This window comes from Trachemys scripta, chromosome 1 (assembly GCF_013100865.1).
Source record: "Trachemys scripta elegans isolate TJP31775 chromosome 1, CAS_Tse_1.0, whole genome shotgun sequence".
Lineage (NCBI taxonomy): Eukaryota > Metazoa > Chordata > Testudines > Emydidae > Trachemys > Trachemys scripta.
In genome coordinates this window covers 230,058,747-230,083,348 of record NC_048298.1, presented here as the reverse complement: position 1 = coordinate 230,083,348, position 24,602 = coordinate 230,058,747, and the positions used below count along the sequence as shown (strand labels likewise).

General features: G+C 45.6%; 1 protein-coding gene and 1 long non-coding RNA gene across 7 annotated transcripts in view; one reads left to right on the top strand and one right to left on the bottom strand.

Moving 5' to 3' along the window:
- The window catches only part of TSGA10 (testis specific 10), an 80,305-nt gene extending 73,421 nt beyond the window's left edge, over positions 1 to 6,884 (top strand). For all 6 annotated transcript variants that reach the window (XM_034757959.1, XM_034757962.1, XM_034757960.1 and 3 more), the window contains one exon: positions 4,718 to 6,884. In XM_034757959.1, coding sequence (XP_034613850.1) covers positions 4,718 to 4,742 — 25 coding nt within the window. In that variant the 3' untranslated portion in view covers positions 4,743 to 6,884. The remainder of the gene's footprint in view (positions 1 to 4,717) is intronic.
- A 3,070-nt stretch (positions 6,885 to 9,954) lies between these two features.
- Positions 9,955 to 23,459, bottom strand: LOC117870697. Its single transcript, XR_004644023.1, has 3 exons — positions 23,315 to 23,459; positions 17,020 to 17,167; positions 9,955 to 11,962 (listed from the first exon to the last, which is right to left on the bottom strand). It is a non-coding gene; the product is annotated as an uncharacterized LOC117870697 (long non-coding RNA).
- Positions 23,460 to 24,602: the final 1,143 nt, after the last annotated feature.

The following is a 24,602-nucleotide window of genomic DNA, read 5'->3' as shown; positions in this document are numbered from 1 at the left end:
CAAACTGGGTCTTCTGCTGAATGAGGAGAAAGTTTGTAGGGGCAGTACTGGACTCGACACAGGCCAGGCCATTTCTACCGGAAGTGAGATTTTGAGCGCTTGGTCTCAGGCAGTTCCCCACCACCACAGCAAGGAATTGCCTGAAACTTGTAGGACACATGGCTGCTTGTACCCACGTAGTACAGCATGCCAGATTCAGGCTTCAACCTCTTCAGTAATGGCTAGCGTCAGTGTATCGGCCAGTCTGGGATCGCTTGGACAGGATCGTAACCCTGCCTCACCCGGTACTCGACTCCCTCCTATGCTGGCTTGACCTTAATATGTGCGGGGGTCCCCTTCACCAGCCCTCAGCCATCTCTCTTGCTAGTGACAGATGCATCAGCCTTGGGCTGGGGAGCACATTTGGGAGAACTCAGTACACAAGGCCTCTGGTCTCAGGCGGAACTCACTCTCCACATCAATGTCAGAGAGCTAAGAGCAGTATCCCTGGCATGCCAAACTTTCTGAGCCCACTTGACAGGGAGATGTGTATCAGTTATGACAGACACCACCACGGCAATGTTTTATATCAACAAGCAGGGGGTGCACGTTCCTGTTCCCTGTGCCAGGAAGCCCTCATGCTGTGGGACTTGTGTGTGTAGAGCATTCGATACATCTGCAAGCATTGTACCTCCCTGGAGTACAGACTGAGTTGGCGGACTATTTCAGCAGGTTGTTCCACAGCCATGAGTGGTCCCTTCACTCGGACATTGTGAACTCAGTCTTCCATTGGTGGGGCTTTTCCCAGATAGACCTGTTCACCACACAACGCAAAAGGAAGTGCCAGCAGTTTTGCTCCTTCCTGAATCACAGCCCGAGCTCCATCGCAGCCGCGTTCCTCCTCCCAGCGGGGAGGTCATTTCTTATAAGCATTTCTGTCTATCCCTCTCGTTCAAAAAGTGCTCCTCAAGATACGGAGGGAACAAGCTTCGGTGATATTGATAGCTCCAGCCTGACCCCTCCAACAGTGGTACACATCACTCCTGGAAATGTCCGTGGAAGCTCCAGTCACCTTGCCACTCTTCCCGGACTTACTAACTCAGGATCACGGCCATCTCCAACCGAACCTCGAGTCGCTGCACCTCATGGCATGGAAGCTCCATGGCTGAACCCAATGGAGCTTTCTTGCTCGGCTCAGGTTAGACAAGTCTTCCTTGGCAGCAGGAAACCCTCCATAAGAGCCACCTACCTTGCCAAGTGGAAGAGATTTTCAATCTGGTCGGTGCAGCACCGTTTGTCCCCGATGCTCACCTCTGTGCCACTTATACTCGACTATCTTCTCCATCTCAAGCAGCAGGGGCTGTCCATGTCCTCAATAAGGTTCACTTGGCCGCCATCTCTGCCTTCTACACAGGCGCAGAGGGCCACTCGGTCTTTGCTAACCCTATGGTCAGCTGTTTCCTTAAAGATTTCGACAGGCTATACCCATGTGTCCAACAGCCTGTCCCGGCTTGGAACCTCAATCCTTCCAGACTCATGGGACCGCCCTTTGAACTTTTGGCGACGGGCTCCCTACTCTCTCTCTCATACAAGGTAGCATTTCTGGTAGCGATAACCTCAGCCAGGAGGGTGTCTGAGCTCAAGGCCTGACATCATAGCCCACTTACATTGTGTTCTGTAAGGACAAGGTTAAGCTCAGGCCTCACCCAGCTTTCCTCCTGAAGGTTGTCTCCCAGTTTCACATCAACCAGGACATCTTCCTCCTAGTGTTCTATCCTAAGCCGCACATAAGCGGCAGGGACCAGAGGCTTCACTCATTGGATGTCCGCAGAGTGCTAGCCTTCTACATCGGGAGAACGAAGCCGTTCCAAAAGTCTGTCCAGTTATTCATGGCAGTGGCGGACGGTCTTCCTGTCTCTTCTCAATGGATTTCGTCATGGATCACATCCTGCATCTGTGAGTGCTACAACCTGCGCCTCCAATCACTGCACACTCCACCAGGGCTCAGGCCTCTTCAACAGCATTCCTGGCACAGGTTCCCACCCAGGAAATCTGCAGAGCAGCGACATGGTCCTCCATACATACTTAGGGCTACCATATTCAAACATTTAAAAAAGAGGACACTCCACGGGGCCCCGGCCCTATCCCAACTCTGCCCCTTCCCCGCCCCTTCTCCGCCCCCATTCCAACCCCTTCCCCAAAGTCCCTGCCCCAACTCTGCCCCCTCCTCTGGCCACCCCGCATTCCCCCTCCTCCCTCCCGCTCTGATCTTGGTTGGGGGTTGCTAAGTGCTTCCCTGCTCCCCACTCACCCCGCAGCCCCTATGCCCCTGCCTGTCCTACTCCGCCTCACCCTGCAGCCTCTGCACCCCCCCGCCTCTGCAGCCTCTGTGCCCCCTGCTCCCCACTCGCCCTGCAGCCTCTGCGCCCCTTGCCTGCCCTGCCCCTGCACCCTCTGCCCCTGCAGCCTCTATACCCCTGCCTGCCCTGCTCCTCCTCGCCCTGCAGCCTCTGCACCCCCCCACCGCTGCAGCCTCTGTGCCCCCTGCTCCCCACTCGCCCTGCAGCCTCTGCGCCCCCTGCCTGCCCTGCCCCTGCAGCCTCTACACCCCCCCGCCGCCTGCCCTGCTCCCCCCACTTACCAGGCAGAGGGAGAGCTACAGGCTCCACGTGGACTCAAACACTGCCGCACTGCTCTGTGGGGGAGGAGGAAGGGGGTGGGACTCTGGCTGCTAGAGGCCCTAGTGGCTGCGAGCGGCTTTCAATCAGGGCAGGCATCCAATCAGCCGTGCCGCACTCTGCATGAGGGGAAGGGGGAAATCCCGGACATTTCTACTTGATTAGAAATCTCCCCCCGGACGGCCATTTAAAGCTGAAAAAGCCGGACATGTCCGGGGAAACCCGGACGGATGGTAACCCTATACATACTTTCAGCACACACTATGCAATCACCCAGCAGGCCAGAGACGATGTGGCCTTTGGAAGAGCAGTGCTCCAATCAGTGGACGATTCCGACCCCACCTCCTGAACTTGGGCTTGTGTGTCACCTGATTGGAATTGACATGAACAAGCACTCGAAGAAGAAAAAGTGGTTACTCACCTTCTCGTAACTGTTGTTCTTCGAGATGTGTTGTTCATGTCCATTCCAATACTCACCCTCTTACCCTTCTGTCGGAGTAGCCGGCAAGAAGAAACTGAAGGGGTGGTGGGTCGGCAGGGCTATATATTGAGCGCCATGGAGACACGACTCCAGGGGGCACCCAGGTCGACCTAACAGATGCTGCTATGGGAAAAATCTTCCAGCTGCCATGCATGTGCACACGCACACACCTGATTGGAATGGACATGAACAACACATCTCGCAGAACAACAGTTACGAGAAGGTGAGTAACCATTTTTTCTTTGTGTCGTCTACAAATAGAAGTTCTACTGGTTTAATTTACTGAATTAATTTAAATTGCTATAAATCACAGATAAACCAATTTAAGTTTGTCCACTTAAGAGTTTCTACAGGTTTAACTAAATTGGTTTTTTTTTTTTATTTGTTTTAGTTAAACAAAAGGGTGTGTATACAAACTCCTTAATTCCCAAAGGAATGTACTTCCTGAGCTGTTGTTTTTCAGGTTTTTCTTCTTTCCTTTTGTTTGGTTTTTTTTGGACTGAATGTTCAAGGTGGTAATTACCCTTCAGATCATTGTTCCTTGCCCAGTTTTTTGACAACTTAGACAAACTGGAGCGAACTCAGCCACAGTAATGTAAGAGACTAGATTGAAAGAAGAAAAAATAATGTAAAATGTGTATCTTGACCAAATTAATAACAAAAAATATTTTAAGGTTGTTAAAACCAGCAAAATAGAAAAATTGCTTAGGACGGTTCAAACAGGTACAATTAGGAGTTAATACAACTATTTTCTTCCTGTAAGATCTTACTATACTATGAGAGAGTTCTTCAACAGAAGTGATGGTATCACATTTATCACCTGAATCATTGATAACTGGATAAATCATTGGACAAGATAGACTCAATTCACCATTGGAAGGAGAGGCCTTTTTCATAGCTAATATCTGGTTCTATGATACCTAAAATATTTTGTGAGCCCACACCAATGCTGACATTACCAGTACTGTTCTTTCATTCCTCCTGCCTTCCTGCTCCTCTGCCTCTCACAAAAAACAAATCAAGTCATTGGACTGTGATTTGGTTGGAGACTAAGTCAGCCAATTAACATCTTTCTGTTTCAGTGGGATTGTGACATCAGAAGTAAATCCGACAATAATTGTCTTCTCCCTCTTACTTTCTTCATCTTCTTCACTCCTTTCCTGATATCTTGGTTTCATAATATTTAGTGCATTTATCTCATGAGTTTCCACTGTCTGTAAAATAGTACTTTTCTGTTTCTGTAAAGTGAACCCAAATGCTGTGTACCTACTGTCGTGCTCAGGAAGTAGGAAAGGCACTTGTAGCCTGATTTTTCAGGGATAGTGGAAGGAGCCCAAAGTTGCCTTTGACTTCAGTGGGCATTTTGGGTGCTCATTACTTCTGAAAATTGGGCTATTAGTGCCTAATCCTGCAAATCCTCGGTGCATGGAATCCCTGTTGAAGTGAAAGGGAGTTACACACAAAGAAAGCTTGCAGGATTAAGCACTTACGTTTTACACATATAAACCTCTGAATGGGTTTCTTCTATATTATGTGAATATAAGACCAATTTGACTTCACACTTTTTCTTCTCTTGTAGGAATTCTACATTCAGGGACTTCTGACACTTCTCAGGATGACATGAAAAGAATCAGCACATCCTCTAGAAAGCTGCAGGTTTAAAATTGAACTCAGGGTTTGTTAAACGATTGTTTTTCCCCACTGACTGCTAAATTACGTTAAATATACGTTAATATACCAATGTAAGAGAACACGTACTCTGAAATTCTTTTATTTTGGTCAATGGAAAGAAATCAGTCTTGATGTTCTGTATTTTTTGATACAGCTTACCTTTATTATTTAGTGCCATATCACAATGGGCCATTTCAGGAAACAGAAGGAGAAATGCACACAGCTGCATCTTTACATTGATAGTGTGCAAAGGAAAAAGTTTGTATGTTCCCCTATTAAAAATGTATACTGTAGTAGGGAAAATGAAGAAGAGTGTAACAATACAAAACTTACAACAGATATTTGGATGCAGATTTTTTTTTTTTAAGTTGGTTGTATTTTTGCCAAGGTATGTTGTGTTTACATTTGAAAGCACATGCCAAGCCTTCTCTTCAAGATGAGGCATATTCTTCTCTTAATTCCTTAGTTTTGCATTTTGATATTCTTGGGATTAACATCAGGTTTTATTCATTTTTATTTCAAAGCTAGTAAATCTAATACCCATCTATGAAAATTAGTATGAGTGTCTGTTACAAATATATACATACTATGATTGGAAGGAGTATTTAATTATTGAACATATTACAATTGTGCTAACCTCTTATTAAAGTTTATTAATGTAGATAAATGTTATTTGTAAAGATATCTGTATTTTAAATTAATTTGCTTAAAATTTAAGAGAAAACTAATACAAATCTTAGGGGCTAGGTTACATTTGTTAATCCATGTCAGATTCTTGCACTCTTCAGATGTGAGGTGCAGGCTTGACAGGTTTTATTCAACTCTTCCAAATCATTTTATAAACCTATCACTATACATGGATTTAATATGAATTGTAAAACCTAGGTAAAACTTTCTCCCTGCTATAACCTGTCTGGGTTTATTACCATTTCTATGTCTGGAAACAGTGAAAAATAATTCTGTTATTTTATTTCCAATGATTTTCCATTTGCCCCTTTCCCTTAATTTTTATGGAGACTTCTTCACCCTTGTGACCATAGTAACATAGGGAAACCTTTTGAAAATGTTTTATGTAGTCAGTCATTTCTTTGGGGGCAGGGAGGATTGGTCATTCTAATGGTTTACTCTGGTATGTGTTATATACATACACATACATACATCACTTGTGGTGGCTTTCAAATGCCGCTCATTTCCTCTAAAATCTACTGGTATGCATAGCACATATCAAAACTTTTTATAGTAAAACAAAGCGTTCTTAAAAAAAATTTCAAAAAAGTATTTTGAGGAATAATGTGCAAAAACAATTGTTTGTAACATATATATTTTTATAACAAAAATGCTTTAGTTTAGCCTTGCTCTCTAGCAACAATTCTCTAGTCTTCTGTTCGGGAGACCTGGGCTTAATTTTTGAGGCTTGATTCTGCAATCTTTATTTGACTAGTACTTAGCTGCATGAGTAGTCCCACTCATGGGACTATTGGTATGAATAAGGGCTGTGGGATCAGACCTTGGTATTATCCTTTTGCTCATTGGGCTGCTAATAGGCTGGGAATTCTGCACTCAGCTCTAGAATATGAGAGAGAAGGAATAATTTGTGCCATTCAACACTGAGGCTGCAGTCTGATTTTAAAAAGCATTGTTGATGGGGTCTGAAGGGAATTTGATTATCCTTTTCCATAAGACTAATGTGGGTAACATAGGGCATGAAGAGGGAGAGGTTAAGTAATAAAAAATGAGGTATCCTCAAGACTGTACATGGTATACAAAGGTCCACCCCAAGAAACATAAATTTTCAAGTATTCATGTTAATAGAAACAATGCTCTGTGGCTGCATAGAAAAATCAGTTAATTGATGGTGTTATACTATCCATCAAAGTAAAAGCTCAAGATCATTTTAAGAAACTTGTTGGTATTGCCTTTTTTAATCAGAACTGATTAGAGCCAGATTAAGAGAATACTGCTTCAAAATAACAGTGTTAGATGTGACACTTCCATAATAATGTTCAGGGCTGGCCTTTGTTTAGAAAACACTCAGCAAACCAGAATTTAATACTCCCCTATATACATGGACCTCTTACTGCTACTCTTACTGCAGTATAGACTGTACATAGAGACTAAGATTTCTGAGGTGGAATGGATGGGCAGGAGGAACATAACAGAAGATGGCCTTTAGTCATGAATTTGGGACGGGTTTAGGCCTGGTTTCCAGGAGCATTTAGTTGCTTTATATTTGTGCACGTTAAAAATGAATACAATATTAAAATAAGAGAGAGCTTTGACAGGATCTATGGGCTGGTACTGGCACCATCACTGCATTGAACTGAAACTGAGATCAAAGAATGAAAGGGAGGGGAGAGGAAAAAAAGATGGGAGAGATAAACTGACCTGGCTTTAGTTTGTGATTCACCAATGTAACTTAAAAAACTAAAACCTTGCTGAGATTCTTGTTCTGATGAGGGGATTTGGACAGTATTAGTTCACTGAGCATTGTATGCTGTAACAGTATATTCTAAAAGTCTTGAGACTGTTACTTCATTCAAGCATGTTAAACTTTGCTTCATTTCCTAAGTGAAAATTGTGTAATGAACTAAACCAAGACAGTATTTATAGTTTCTCCTATTTCTGACAGCAGCCTTTTAATCTTTTTAATAACATATCTCTTTTCACCCCTAAAAACAGGAAAGAATATCGAATGTGTCCAGATTTAAATGTTTATATAACTTTTTGCAGTGGTTTCTCTTTCCCCATACTGTGGGATCTTGGTGGTAGGGCAGTTTTCTTGTCATTTGATTATAGTATTCTTGTTTGGAAATAAACATATGAAAATAATCCATTTATTTATCATTTCTGTTTCTTGTTGGTATATTGTATGTGACATTTAGGCACACTAAATACTGTAATGTTTGTTATGCTTTCATATTTCACTTAATCATTTTATTATTTGCAAACAATCTGAAGAATAGTAATTTTTTACAGATTTGAATTTGAGAACATAATTGTATTTGTTTTCTAGAATGAATAAAATCATACTAAATCTGTTGAAGTTTTATTTAACTTGTTCTCAGCTATTTATGAAATGCTATAAAATGTATTTGAGTTTGTGTAACAAAGCATGCTAAAGTTCTTCAAAAGGAATTCTTGAAATATTGTTATCTGATCAGCAGCCATTCTTGGTTAATTTGTGATTAATTAATCCAGTGATTTGTGGTTTACTTGGTTCTGCTTACTCAAGGCTGTGGACACCATTTCAGGGTAAGCCAACAGAAGGTATTTTACTTAAACATCACTTACTATTAACAGGAGCCACAGTTAACAGTAAAGTGCCTCTCGCCTTAGTCCATGTCACATGCTTCATCTGATTTTCTTTTTCAGAGGGAAGTGGCTTATATAAAACACTGTTCCCCTTACCTTTATAATTCCAGAAACTCAGCGGGAGAAATTCATAACACCCTGCTAGACAGAAACCATTTCAACATCTTTTTCACAATTCCTGCAAGTAGACTCTTATTAACGTGTGAACAGTGTGGAGCAATGGGGTTTATTCTGTTGTTTCAAAGCAAATTGACTAATTACCAGATTAATTTTTTTCTCACTCCCCTGAAAGCTCCTGCTGCTGACTGCTTCTAGAGCAGTGGTCATCAACTAGTCGATCACTGAGCTTCTGCCAGTCGATTGCAATATCCGGCCGCTAAAAATCGAGTGGCGCAGCAGGGGTAAGGCAGGCTCCAAGTCCCTGCAAGGGGGGAGCAGAGGCAGGGGTCTCCGCACGCCACTCCTGCCTGCAAGCACTGTGCAGCCAATGAGAGCTGTGGGGGTGGTGCCTGCAGGGATGGGCAGCGTGCAGAGTCAGGTGTCCCCGCCAGGGGTTGCAGCACAGGGACGTGCTGGCAGCTTCCGGGAGCAGTGTGGGGCCAGGATAGCCCTGCTGCCCAAGGTAAGTGCCACCTGCTGGGAGCTCACACCCCAGCTTTGAGCCCCCTCCCAGAGCCAGCACTCTGTACCCCCTCCTGCACCCCCGAACCCCTGCCCCAGACCTGAGCCCACACCCCAAACCTCCTCCTGCACCCCAGCCCGGAGCCCCCTCCTGCACCCAAAATCCCTCCCAGAGCTCACACCCCTCACTTCCTTCTGTACCCCAAACCCCTTCCCCAGGCTCAGACTGGACCCCCCTCCCACACTCCAAACCCCTATGCCCCAGCCCAGTGAAAGTGAGTGAGGGTGGGGGAGAATGGAGTGAGCGGGGTTGGGCCTCGGGGAAGGGTAGATCCTGGATTGCACTTAAACTCGAAAAGTGATCTTGTGCTTAAAAAGGTTGGAGACCACTGTTCTAGAGACAGTTCAAATTCTGCCTGTGCTCAGCCAGCTTCTTTTAGCTTCAGCTTTTCACCAGATAAAATGCCCACAGTCTAGAGATTACTTTGGTAGCAGAATTCTGATACCAGAACTAGGATGTCTACATCTCACCAACTAGTCCAGCCCAATATTAATGCACCCTTCCTTCTGAGTACAAGCTATAGAGTGTTACATAGCAGCAAGGCCTGCAGCAGCAAACAGGGCCACTCCAGGTAAGGTGCCTCTTAAGGCTACAGAAATAGAAATATGTTTAATTCAGAAATCAGATTTTTCAAGCCTTAAAAGATGTTTTTTAAGAAAGCATTCATGAATGCATGGGGAAGGCTTTTAAATACGGGTTTAAATGAGGATTAATAACATGATATGGAAAGGGAAGCTATCTCAATATGAATAAAGCTGTTTAACAAAAATATATATACTTGATATCTAGCACCCCAAGGGCTTAAGGAATTACATACAATGTCTCATTGATCCATACTGGAGGATCTGAGGAAGAGAAATCTTTAATTCACAACTACTTTAATTACTCAAGAAGTAGGGCATTTGGGGAAAGTATATTCTTATATATTAAACAAATACTTTTATATGAACCTCTACAACTTCTAGTTGATCCCCAGCAGAGGCATTGTATAAAAGGGAAGTGAATGAATTAGTAACTCTGGTGGTGGCAAGAAGTGTGATTGCCTGAACATGTGGAAAAGGATTCCTGCACCAGAAAGTTCAAGAAGGGTTTTGAGTTTGGGACATTTTTCAAAAGGAGAAAAAATTACTATCTGGATGAGTTGAGGAAAATATTTTATTTTTCTTATGTCTTGGCACATGTAATTTGGGTTGGATTGGGTTTAAAAACATGTATCCTTAGCTGACACATTAAGTCAATGTCAGTAAGGCTTTTTTAATAGAGTTGTGTCTTTCAGAAGGTAAAAAAGTAGAAGTCTGTGAATGTATACACTTAACATTTATAAATAGTCAAATAGAAAAATTGAAAATAACGTTATGATATATAATGTTCCAATCTAAAGACCTCCATTGCTAGCTGGTCTTCCTTTCTACCATATGGTAATTTGCTTCCACCTTGGCTCTCTGTGGTTTGAGGTCTGATCTTAACTCCTACTGAACTCCATGAAACAATTTTGCCACTGATTTCAGTAAGATCAGATTGGTCCTGAAATTAGTCTGAGGTTTCCTACCTCTGCCTTCTTATATGGGAATGGTTAGCAACCGACACGCCCAGTGTTTTTTCTTTTGAGGTGTGAGGAAGAACAAATATGTTCACAACAGATGAAATATATCCCCCTGCAATTATAGATAGAACACAAAGAAAGCAACAATCTTCTTCGTTGTCAGAGTTGCCCCACAACTTGGCTGCTGAGCAATGTGCTTCTCAAGTTTACCTTTCTCTCAGCTCTTCTGCTCCCAGGTGCAGGACAATCAGATCCAGAGAAAATGGCAAAATAAACAGAACAGAGAATAAATAGCAGCAGTGAAGGTTTTCTGGAATTGCTGTTCATGTGATTTTTCTTTTTATTGTTATATTGTACTTTTGCAGTTGTTTCTGTCAAACTTAATTTAAATTGGCAAAGCCAGTTTTTGCTTGAACAAAGCAGTAAATAAACTTGCACCGTTTTATATTTTTCTGTTGTAAAAAAGGCTATCTTAATTTGGCATGTGCATAGTTCTTCATGAAGCCTTTTGGGGAGAAGATTGTCTGAATATGGATTAGCTGATCTACTTATACTACTGTAACATTTTAAATGTGGCTATTCCAATGGGCACCTGCCCTTAGACAAGATTGTGGCTATTTCCTATACACTTTAATAACTTTCTTTTTAAATGTATGGCCAGAAAAGTGACTATGTAAAAAACAATTACTCCTTACTCAGCAGAACTGCTTTCTTGACTCATCTTTTGATGTGGCAATAGGGACTCCACAGTAAAGGATGGAGCTAGTTTCTTGTTATGACTGATTTTTAAACACTCCCTGTCTTTCCCCAAAAGAAAACAATATCCCAGAAGGTAGAGCTGGGGCAGAATTGGGGATGTGGGAGGAGCTGTGGCTAGAGCCGGAGCTGGTCTGGGGCAGACAGGAAATGAAGGCAGAGCAGAGGGTGGAGTGGAGCTGCAGCTGGGGGCGGAGCCAGCCTGGGGGTGAAGCAGGGACTGGAATAGAGCTGCAGCTGGGTTCAGAGCTGGTCTGGGGGCAGAGAGAGAATGAGGGCAGAGCCCAGCAGGGGTCAGAGCGGGTCTGGGGGGTGGGGAGGGAATAAGGGCAGAGAAGGGAGCAGAGTGGAGCTGCAGCTGGGGCGTGGAACTGGTCTGGGGGCAGAGAGGGAATGAGAGGAGAGCCCGGTGGGAGGAATGGAGCTGTGGCTTGGGTCGGAGCTGGTCTGTGGGTCGGGAGGGAATGAGGGCAGAGCTGGGCCTAAAAGCAGAGCTGGTCTGGGGGCAGAGCAGGGCTGGAAGTGTGGTACTACCCTCCCCACCCCTGTGGGGGCTGCTCCAGCCCTGCCCGGGGGTGGGTGCACATCACAGTTTGGGAACCACTGATTTATGTGGTGCAGCATGTCTTTCTACCCCTCAGAGATCTAGAGCATTGGATAGTCTCGGTGTACTACTGGCCCATCATCACATGGACAAGATGGTTCAAGTACCAGCTCAGGTTTTGTCCTTCCTGGACTGGTGGACAGAACTTATGAATATTTGTGAGGGAGTTCATTCATTCACAGGTCACCAGGAGAGATCTCTTTGACTGGATGTGTCTAGGTCCATTTTCCAGCAGTAGGGAACTTCCTAGATGGATCTGTTTGCAACAAGAGAAAACAAAAATGTCATATTTTTGTTCTTGCATGGGTCACTGCCTGGGTTCATGGACATGCTTTCCTCTTTCCCTGGTCAAAAGCCTGTTTATGCCTTCCCTCTGATATAAAATTATTCTGCTTAACTGCCAGGGGGCAAATTTGTCATGTACACATGGGAGAAAGAAGAAGGGAAAACATCGGCTATAGGTTGTCTTAACTCAGGAAGTTCCTTCAAGAGGAAATGTAGCCAAACTCCAAACCTGGAGACAATGGACTTTTCTGTGCCTGCGTCCTGTAGATAAACTGCTTGGTTTGCAAAATAAGCAAGGAGGAGGGGGTAAGTAGATGAACAATAAGGGGTTATAAGAGGGACAGATACATGTAGCTTGCTAATTATGTATGGTAATGATGGCAAATTTTGGCCAATCATAGAGCGATAGATTATCATAAGCAACTGCATATAATGCTTTGGTGTAAGTGTTTTCTTTGTTCTTGCTGACTTATGAGCTCGAACCCAATTGCAATTGAAATAAATGGATCGCCCCTCCCGGGGCTCCTTGGTTGGCTAGCTGTGTCCGTCTCTCCTTATTCCTCAGCTGGAACGGACAGAAATTTCTATGACACCTCCAGTTCCCTTCCTGCCTATAGTCTTATCCAAAGTCAAGCAAGATTCCATTCACCTTATTCTAATAGCTCCAGCATGGCCTCATCAGTTTTGATTTTTGACTCTATTAGCTCTATCGGTCAGATCTGTTGTTGCTCTGAGGAGATACGGATGTGATCTCCCAGGACTATGTCCTCCTCCTTCATCCCAACTCTCTGGTCCTCTACCTGACAGCGTGGTTTCTTTACCATGTGGGCTGTACATGCAGCTGCCTATGTATTACATGGGCTGCATCCACACTAATATATATATATAGTACCTGTATGGCCCTGAGGATGTCACGTGGGCTGTAGCTGTGTGCCGATTGGGCTGCGGATTGAGAACCACTGACCTACCTTATTAAATGGAAGAGATTCTCTATCTGATTCATACAAATAGGCATCCTCCCAGGTCAAGCTCTGATTTGCCATATCTCAGACTATCTTATGTTTCTGAAATAGCAAAGATTAGCTGTTAGTTCTCCTGTGAGTGCTTCACTTCCGGTGTTGGTGTGTCCCTGCACCTTTTGATCAGAGAATTTCAGCAGCAGTGCTCATTTGGGTGCATGTGCTCTCCCTGTCTTGCGCTGTTGTCAGCGCCTATCTAGTGCCACATGACCAGTCCCTGCTCAGTTCCTTCTCAGCTGTCCTCTGCCTGAGACAGAGCTCCCAGCAGTGTTAAGATTGATAGCTATACTTAGTGTTAAAATAGTTGAGTAGTCTTTAGTACCCTAGTTATATTTACTTATCCTTTTCTCCCCATTTATTTATTTATTTTTAATTTCCTTCCCCCTTTTTACTCCAAGTTTGAATACCCCTTAGCTTAGTTAGTGTTCATCGTTAGGGTTGAACCGCTATGACTTGAGCCATGCCCAGTTCACTGGGCTTCAAGTGTTGCCTTTCCTGCCGAGAGGTGATCCCAGTCTTGGACAGGCACTCTGTGTCTGGTGTCTAGGAGAGACACGCGTTCCTCAAAAATCCTCTCACTGCACCAATCTGAAGGACAGAGATCTGTGTCTCAAACTTCGGTTAATGGAGACATCTATGCGCCCAGCATCTGATCCAGGTCTGCAGACACCCCCTCCAATCCCCTTGGACAATGTTCCCCAGAGACTTCACCTGCCTCACAGCAGAAGGCTCACTCCTCCAAAAAGGTAGTGAGGAAAAGGGCTTTGACTTCTCCTCTCATGGAGCCAACAAAAAGAACAGTCTCGAGCCTGCTCCTCATCCTCAGTACCAACCACACCACAGCTAAGTACTTATGAGGCATAAGGATCTTCCGGTACCACACGTGCCATGAAAGCCAGTGACCCTAAGTGGGCAGGCTCGGAGCCGAGGAGCAAACAGAAACTTACGTCCTCCACTACAACACCAACAAAGCTTCCTAAAGATGCGACACTGAAAAGCTCCATGTACGTTAAGGCATCATCTCCTGTCCCAATAGCACAAAGCACTCCAAGGCCAGCACTAACAACCGCGACTACAACAGCACCATTGGCACCGACCACCTTGGTACTGAAACCAGCGGCACTGCACCTTTTCCTACATCGTGCGGACCTTCATGTCTCATCTATGCTGAAATCACCTCTTTGGCACCAATGTTTCTCTAGCATGCCATATCAGCACCATGTCAGCCCACTTCACCTCTGCCCCCACCATTCTCTTTCAAGGAAGAAGATAGTGAAGAGAAGGGGGGGGTGCCTTCTCATATCACCACTCCTCTCCCATTCAATCTACTGCAGTGCTGGGTCCACCTGTACAGCCTAAAAATCACCACAGGGCTGACACCCAGACCTGGTATGGCCCTCCCATGGATGCCACCGCCTATACCATTCCCCACTCAGTGGCCCTACTGGGACCCCTGGGGTGGGGGGCATACAGGCAACAGTACCCCAGGCCCTTGAGCCTATACAGGGAGAGATTTAGATCTCCCACACCACACTCAGTTACTGTACCTTCAGAGCCCCCTTAGGAAAGCTTTGAAGAACAGGAGGAGGCCTGGGAACAGGACATAACACGAACAACCAACATTTCTTCCTTGTCCCCAAAGGAGGCCATAATACCTGATCCCCTGGAGATCCCTCTAGAGGAGGTCCCAGAGTCCAAGCACAAATTAATGAACATTCTCCATACATCCTCATCAAAAATTGCACTTCCCATAAATGACACACTCATGGAGCTGGCCAAAAACATATGGCAGACTCCGGCTATGATACTGTCCCCCTGCAAGAGAGTGGATAAAAAGAAATACGTTCCCTCTAAAGGACTAGATTTCTTATTTTCTCACTCCACACTGAACTTTCCAGTAGTCAGTGCTGTCAACCAACGAGGCAGACAACGAGCCAGATCCACCCTATATGACAAAGGGTGGAAATGTCTGGACCTCTTTGGCCACAAGGCCTATTCATCTGCCACTCTTCAGTTCCAGATTGCCAGTCACACTGCCCTAATGGTTAAATACGAACATACAAATTTATTCAAAACTTGCTGAATTTATTGACATCATACTGGAGGACAAAAGAGACCAATTTAAGTCCATCATTTTGAAAGGCTAACTCCTATCCAGAACCACCTTACCGGCATCTCTAGATGCGACTGATACAGCGGCACATTCCATGGCTACTGCCATAGTTATGCTCTGGGCTTTGTGGCTCCACCTGTCTGGCTTCCCATGGGAGGTACAATCCATCATGGAGGACCTTCCCTTGGATGGCCAGAAGTTTTTCATGGCAAAAAATGAGTCCCTTCATACCCTGAAAGACTTGAGGGTGACGCTTCGCTCCCTGGTTACATTCACACCTGCACAAAAAAGAAAACAGGGTAAAAACTATCCCACTCAGTGTGCTAGGTCTGTCCTGTACACCTCACAAAAGAGGTACTACAACACGCAAAGGCAAAGACAGAGGCCTCTAAAGCATCACCAATCTCCAACTCAATCAACGTCCCGCCAGCCCTCTGCAAAACAATTTTGAGGGTTTGCTTGAGGGCCTGAAAGACCTCCCCTATTCTTCAGTGCTGACACCATCACTAACCATCCCCTATCTTGGATACCGCTTGAACCCTTTCAACACAGCGTAGCAATCCATCACCACGGACAAATAGGTTCTAAAAATAATCCATTCAGGTTATATGCCATTCATCTTCATCCCACACATCCACCCTCCCTTTTCAGGGACCCCTCTCATGAACACCTTCTACAGAAAAAAGTAAACCACCTCCTACATCTGGGTGCTGTGGAACAGGTACCATCATAACACAGAGGGAAGGGTTTTTACTCCCACAACTACTTAACCCAGAAAAAGAACAGCGGATGGAGGCCTACTTTTTAGACCTCTGAAAACTCAATAAATTCGTAAGGTTCCAATGGTTCATGACGGTCACATTAGCAACAGTAATACCAGCACTGGAACAGGGGGACTGTTTTTTAGCCCTTGACCTCCAAGATGCCTATTTTCATGGATTCACGCACACAGGAGGTTCCTCAGATTTAATCTAGGGACAGAACACTATCAGTACAAGGTTCTGCCATTTTGCCTTTCAACAGCACTTCGGGTGTTTTCCAAAGTGCTCATGGTGGTGGCCGCACACCTCCAGAAACATGGAGTGACAATTTTTCCCTGTCCGGACTATTACCTATTAAAAGCACCACCCAGGCAGATGCCATAGACATTACACACACAAAAATCACCCTCCTCTCGTGGCTGGGACTACAACTTAGCGTACAAAACAGCAATGACATCCGTGCAGAAATTGGACTTCATCAGGCCGCATCTCAACACTCTAGAGGCCACAGCGTCACTATCACCAATCAGATTTCTCATCATAGTCAATCTGATCTCCACCATACTGAACAGCCCACAGATATCAGCACAGACCTGCCTCCAGTTATTAGGCCATATGGTGGCAACCACATTCATGGTACATTCGTGTCTTCACATGTGCTGCCTTCAGGGTTGGTTAAGAACCATCTACATACCACACAAACACAGCCAAAACAGAGGCCTCGTAATGCCAGTCAAAATCAAAGACTCACTAAACTGGTGGACGCAACCCAATAATGTGTGTGTGGGAGTCACTTTCAAACAAACTTCACCTTCAATGATTCTCACAACTGATGCCTCTTTGATAGGCTGGGGAGCTCACCTACAATATCAAACAATTCAGGGCAAGTGGTCTCCTACCGAGACACTGTTACACATAAATAGATCATCCATAGCCCTCTTTGTGACCTCCCAGAATTGCAGATATTTGCAATTCTGCTCGAGAACAGGGTTAGGCCCCCCTTCCTTGGATGACACCTTTCTCTTCAAATGGGACGTGCCTCTGCTATCAAAGGTAATACATAAAATAAGAGCCGACAAGGCCAAAATCATCCTGATAGCTCCCACATGGCCCAGAGAAACTTGGTACCCCGTACCTGTTGAGGATGACTGTATGTGCACCGTGTACTCTTCCACTCTTGCTGAATCTTCTCTTGCAAGATGCCGGATAGATTTACCTTCAAAACCTACAGAGACTTCACCTGAGAGCATGGCTCCTACTAGGCTCCAGCACAACAAACAGATCTGCTCAGAACAGGTGAAAGACTTATTAGTAAACAATAGGACAATCACATGGAATACTCACCTGTATAAATGGAAGAGATTCACCATCTGGTGCCAAAGCAAATGAGCACGACCTGTTATTGCCCCCTTTCCAATGATTTTAGAATACACGCTAGAACTAATGAACTGCGGCCTATCCCTTAGCTCACTTAGAGAACACCTCGCCGCTATTACTGCTTTTCACCACAAGGTAGATGGGATATTGATATGTGCCCATCCTACTGCCAAATATTTTCTTAGGGGCATCAGAAATGTCTACCCTGAAATACCTACCCTACCTTGGGACTTGAACTTGGTACTATGCTGCCCTACTGGGGCCCCATTGAACCATTAGCAACATGCTCTGTCAATGAAGATGGCCTTCTTAGTCGCAATCACATCTGCCCAACGAGTGGGAGAGTTAGGAGTCCTCAGGGCGCACCCACCATGTAACATCTTTTTCAAAAATAAGGTCACCATAAGACCTCACCCTAAATTTTTACCTAAAATACCCTCCTATTTCCACTTGAACCAACCAAACCATCTTCCCTCGTTCTTCCCCAAACCTCATAGAAGCAAATGGGACTCAATATTTACACACCCTGGATGACAGACACACACTAGCATTCTACCTTGAGAGAACCAAGACCTTCAGAAAGTCACTGAGATGTTTTATTTCAACTTCAGAATGATCTAAAGGTTCTGCTATTTCCAAGCAGAGACTGTCCAAATGAATTTCTGGATGCATTCACCTTTGCTACCAACAGCATGACATACAACCCCCACTAGGGATCCAAACCCACTCTACCAGGTTATTCTCAACCTTAGTAGCTTTTCTCAACAACGTACCGATCATAGACATTTGTAAAGCGGCCACTTGAGTGTCCACACACACATTTACAAAACACTATATGATAGATCAGAGCTCAAGATGGGACGCATTGGTAGGACTTCATGTACTATCGTCAATTACCCACGCAACTCCAAAGCCCCTTCAGTCCACCAGGGGGCACTGCTCCTCAGTCACCCGAAGTGGAGCACCCACAGGGACAATCCTCGAAGAAAAGAAGGTTATTCGCCCTGTGAAGTAACTGAGGTTCTTTGAGATGGTGTCCCTGTGGGTGCTCCACTACCCACCCTCTTTCCCTCTATTTCAGAGTTCAATCGATGGATTTGGTGGTGGTGAAGGAACTGGGGGGGGGGTCTGGTCGCATGGCGCTAGATAGACACTGACAATGGCGCGAGATGGGAAGAGCACATGCACAACCTAGACGAGCACTGCTGCTGAAATTCTCTGATCAAAGGTGCAGGGACACACCAACATCTGAAGTGGAGCATCTCGGGGACGCCATCTCGAAGAACCTCAGTTACTGCACAGGGTGAGTAACCTTCTCTTCCATCAGATTCCATTTGGTGGCTGTCTCAGCTTTCCACCCTCCCATGGATAACCAATTAATTTTTTCAAACCCTATGTCCATCAGATTTCTAAAGGTTTTGCTTAGATTTTACCCATGGGTTCATAACCCGGTTCCACAGTGGAGCTTAACTTTAGTGCTAGCAAAGTGGATGCGTCCCCCCGTGAGTCCCTAGTGACTTGTTCTCTGTTACACCTGTCTATGAAAGTGGCTTTTCTGGTTGCTGTTCCTCAGCCAGGAGAGTAGGGGAGCTGTGAACTTTAATATCAGAGCCTTTCTATACACTTCTTTAGGGACAATATTTTCCTTTGACCTCGCCCTAAATTCCTATCTAAAGTTGTTTCCAAATTTCACATGAATCAAGTGATTTTATTTACCGAATATCTTTACAAAGCCCTTTTTGAGTAAAAGGGAAGAAAAGCACCATACTCTAGATATTAGAAGAGTTTTGGCTTTTTACCTGGATTGGACTAGACCATTCAGGTCTTTGTCTCAATTCTTTGTCACAGTTTCAGGCAAAGTAAAGGGACACCCAGTATCCACCTAGAGCAGGGCTACATCTGGGTATGGAAATTGTATGGCGGGCCATTAAAGCTCATGAAATTGGAGGTTGAGGTGTGGGAGGGGATGAGGGCTCTGGAGTGGGGCTAGAAATGAGTTTCCCAGCCAATGGCTGCTGCGGGGGCGGCACTTGAGATGGGGGGAGGGTGCAGAGCCCCCTGGCGGTCCCTACACATAGGAGCCGGAGTGGGGACATGCCGCTGCTTCCAGGAGCCACGTGGAGCAAGCTCTGGACCCCGGTCCCCGGCAGGAGCTCAAGGGCCGGTTAAAACGTCTGAAGGGCTGGATGTGGCTGCCGGGCCATAGTTTGACCATCCCTGACCTAGAGGATGTCTGCCTGGATTTCCAGCTGTATTCGCTTATGCTACTGATTGGCTGATGTTACATCTCTGAGTAAAGTGGTCGCTCACCCAACCAGGCTCCAGGCGGCTTCCGTGGCCTTTCTGGATATTTATAGGGCAGCAACCTGGCCATAGCACTATATATTTGCCTCTCACAATGTCATCTCTCATCCATCTAGAAACAATGCCAGATTCAGAAGAGTGCTCCTACAATTCATGTTAAAGTTGGACTCTGAGCCCAACTCCAGTTCAAACTGCTTGTGAGTCACTTACAGTGGAATGGATGTGCAATCACTCAAAGAATAAAAACATTATCTATCTTTCTGTAAGTGCTGTTCTTTGAAATATGTTGCACATGTCCATTTCACGACACACCCTCCTTCCTCTCTCTATCACAGTCTTTCTGGTAGGAAGAAACTGAGATGGCTCGGGACAAGGGTCCTTTATTCTTGTCTGCCGTGGCATTTGGTACCAGAGGCCATTCATGCTGAGTTGAGAGAAAAATCTCTGACGTGCACACACTTATATTAGAATGACACATGCAACACATCTTGAAGAACAAAAGTTATGGAAAGGTAACTCTTTTTTCAGTTAGATCAAGGCTGAGCAAGTTCCAGATTCAAGGACCTATCACTGAGCATATTTTAACTTCGTCCCCCTCCCATTTAAACTGAGGTCTGGTAGCTTAAGAGACTTCTTTGATCACAACTGCTGCTCTGTCACACAGAAAGCCAAGACCAAGTCCTTTTAAGACTTTATAAAGGTCAAAGCCAACACCCTACATTTCACCCAGCCACTCCTCACTACTTTTCTAACCAACAAAAGTTTCCTCTTGACTTCACCTATTCAGATGAACTGTACTTCAGTATCCTATGTCAACACAATTCTTAAAAACACTCTAGTTACTGGCTCTCTAAAAGGAGAGTGATGTGTGAGCCAGAGACTATAGTTTGGGTTTCATATGCCAGCTGGGGTTTGCATGGCTGTGAGTTAAAAGGAATAAACCCAACATTTCTCCCTTTTAAACAGAGCTACTTTAATGTGGAAGCCATTGACAGACAACCAGGGCCCATCCATCATTGTCCTTTATATAACAACTTTTCAAACTACAACCACATTTTAAGTGATGAAAGATTCTTAACTGATGGAAAGTGATACTAAAGTCCTCCATCCAAAGAATGACCCTGAGCTGAATGGACCTTCCATGGGGCCAAAATGGTCTCTCAATGACTTTTTTGTTAAACTGCCACATATGGGTATCAGTACTAGTATTTTCTTTAAATGAATATTTATCTTCTAGACCCTGAATTGAGTAGTAAGATACTGAACAGTCATCAGCTGATAGTGAATTAGATTCCAGCTTGACTAAGCAGATTCTATTACCAATCCCCTGAGCAAATCAGTCCTCCAACTCAAATTATAATTAAATTTTAAATAATATTTTAGTGACTAAAGGGTTCCACTCTACCCTGGCTGTAGCAACTCCAACTGTATGGCCTCTAGATAAGAACAGCCATTCTGGATCAGACCAAAGGTCCATCTAGCCTAGTATCCTGTCTTCCGCCAATGGCCAAGGCCAGGTGCTTCAGAGGGAATGAAGAAAACTGGCAGTCATCAAGTGATCTATTCCCTGTCGCCCATTCCCAGCTTCTGGCAAACAAAGGCTAAGGACACCATCCCTGCCCATCCTGGGTAATAGTCATTGATGGACCTATCCTCCATGAATTTATATAGTTCTTTTTTGAACCCTGGTATAGTTTTGGTCTTCACAACATCCTCTGGGTGGCAAAAGTTCCATAGGTTGACTGTGCCTTGTGTAAAGAAATACTTCCTTTTGTTTGTTTAAACTTGCTGTCTATTAATTTCATTTGGTGACCCCTTATTCTTGTTATGAGGAGTAAATAACACTTCCTTATTTACTTTCTCCACACCGGTCATGATTTTATAGACCTCCATCATATCCTCCCTTCGTCGTCTCTTTTCCAACCTGAAAAGTCCCAGTTTTATTAATCTCTCCTCATATGGAAGCTGTTCCACACCCCTAATAATTTTTGTTGCCCTTTTTGGAACCTTTTCCAATTCCAATATATCTTTTTTTGAGATTGGGAGACCAGATCTGCACACAGTATTTAAATGTGGGTGTACCACGGATTTATATAGCGGCAACGTATTTTCTGTCTTATTACCTATCCTTTCTTGATGATACCCAACATTCTGTTCGCTTTTTTGACTGCCGCTGCACATTGAGTGGATGTTTTCAGAGAACTATCCATAATGAATCCAAGATCTTTCTTGAGTGGTATCAGCTAATTTAGACCCCATCATTTTATATGCATAGTTGGGATTATGTTTTCCAATGTGCATGACTTTGCATTTATCAACATTGAATTTAATCTGCCATTTTGTTGCCCAGTCACCTAGTTTTAGACCAGGGGTTGGCAACCTCTGGCACGCGGCTCGCCAGGGTAAGCACCCTGGTGGGCCGGGCCACTTTATTTACCTGCTGACGCGGCAGGTTCGGCCGCTCGCGGCCCCCACTGGCCACGGTTCGCCGTCCTGAGCCAATGGGGGTGACGGGAAGCGGCGCTGGCGAGGGATGTGCTGGCCATGGCTTCCCGCAGCCCCCATTGGCTCAGGACGGCAAACCGTGGCCAGTGGGGGCCGTGATTGGCCGAACCTGCCGCGTCAGCAGGTAAATAAAGTAGCCCGGCCCGCCAGGGTGCTTACCCTGGCGAGCCACGTGCCAAACATTGCAGACCGCTGTTTTAGACTGATCTGTCTCTAATGGCAAATACCAACTGCAGCTACCTGCCCAAAGCACCCAACCAACAGCAACTACAAAACACTCTCTAACTCAGCAGATTAATCACAAAGAGAGCCTCAAGCATGATTGAAGGCAAGACAAGAACCTGGGTTTAATCTGCAGCAAGGAAGTTTTAGGTTAGATATTAGGAAAAACTTTCAACCTATAAGGGTAGGCTTCCAAGGGAGAGGGCGAGGTCATGTCATTCTTACTTTTCCACACCGTTGCACCCTAAAGACATGTTAAACAAGCCAGAACTCAGAGTGCAAAAGCACCAGCTCGGAACTAGCCCTTTCCTTTAAAACGGTCGGGCTGCTTCGAGTCCCTGGCTTGGACTCTCCCGTTGCCAGGATTAGCGGAGAGGGTAAAATCCCGCGCTGCCAACATTCCCACTGGACTTTGGGCCCAGGCTAGCTGGGTACACGGGGACTGGGGCTGCCAGACGCTCCCCATCCCCCGCCGCTTTTCAAAGTAACGTGGCTGCAGGGCCGGTGCCGGGTTTGGCTCGCACAGAGGGAAGCGGCTTCCCCCGCGCTCCTTCCAGGGGAGGCTGGAGCCCCAATTCTGCAGCCTTTGCTCCCGCTGCGGTGATTGCCGCCGCCTCCCCGCCCACACCCCTCCCCGGGGACTCCTCTTCCCTGGCAGCGCCCGCTCCGCTTCCTCCTTGGCCCCGCTGCGCGGGCGGGGCAGTTCTCAGGCTCCAGCGCGGCGAGCTCCCCTGGGCCGGTCCCGGCGCGACTCCCACCGCCGGCGGGGCGAGCCCGGCTGCCGCTCTCCTGCCCCCTGGAGGGCGCGAGCCCCGCGCGGGACGCTGATGCTGGGGAGGCTGCAGCCTCGGTCTGACAGGCTGGAGGCAGGTGAGTGCCGGTGTCTGCCCTTCGACTTAATGGGGTGACCCTGAGCCGGCCGGCTCCCTCCCAGCATTGAACAGGGGGCCCGGGTCTGCCACGCCACCCCCGATATGCTCTCAGTGGCTGGGCCAGAGAGTCCCCCCGCCTCTCTTCCTTACCCCGATCTGGTTCGTGTCTCCCCATCGCTAGGGATAGCAGGCTGCTTGCCCTGAACCTCCTTAGCAGAGTGTAGTACAAGCCTCCAACTGTTGCATGGCCCTGTGCAGTCAGCAAGAGGAGTTACTGCCCAGCCTGCCTCTCCGGCATAGGCGCTGAAACTAGGGGTGCGGGGGGTGCTGCAGCTCCCCCTGGCTTGAAGTGGTTTCCATTATATACAGTTTACGGTTTGGTTCAATGGCTCTCAGCACCCCCACTATACACATTGTTCCAGCTCCCCTGCTCTCTGGGAAAACTGTTCTGCAGGAAAAGTTGTGGGAGGGGGTGGTGAAGCTTTGCTATATAGGGCCCTGTCTATATTAGCACTTTTATTGAAATCTCCCACTGTTGCACTACCTGCTCTGAGCAGGACCGGGCATAGACAACATAGTGATTACAATACCAGTGGGTGGGAGACTAAGAAAAATGTGTAGAGAAAGGGCTTAAAATAATGCCACTGTAAGAGATTGTGTTTGACATTTTTCTCTGGAGTTGGTTACGGGGGCAGGAAAATAATGCAGCAAAATTGTTTGCAAAGGGGGTGGTGTGGGAATTGCAGTTAATTGGAGAGACTTTCTGCATTATCAGAGGGTTTTTGCGTGCCCTTCTTGAGCGCTTGCTGGTAACGCTCAGAACAGATGCTTTGGAAATTAACCGCTGCTGTCTTGCTGCCTTTTAATCGTGTATACTTGGGGAAAGAGGGTGTAAGAGGCTACCCTTCTGATCTTGTGGCATTTTATACTCCCCTGTATACGTGCGAATGAGTGCATGAAGAGCAAGGCAGCAAAGACTGAGGTTAAAGCATGTAGACCACTTTAAAGCCTTTGGGGCAAATTAATCTCTGATGTAACTCCTTTGAGAATTTCCCCCTCTAATGTACTGTATAGTTTTTACAATCATTGTCTAATGTATGCCTAAATTTAATTTATTTTGGAAGGTTAGTGAAAGAGAGCTATATATGTTTATGACACTGATTCTGTGTTTCTTACGAACCTGGCACTTCCAGAGACTTCAGAGGGGGCAGAGTACAAGAAGTGCAAGCTCATTTGCAAAGTTTCCAGGAGGCCAGAAAGATTTTGTATTTCCTAATCTTTGTATGTAGCCAAAAGGCTCCAGGGTGATGGTAAAAGCTTTTTTAATGCAAAGCATATAGTGAATGAGGTATTTACAACATTCTGAATTGCAACAGATTTTTCAATTTAAGGTGTAGAAGAGACACCTCTCACAAGGTACTTACAGATTTAATTTTCT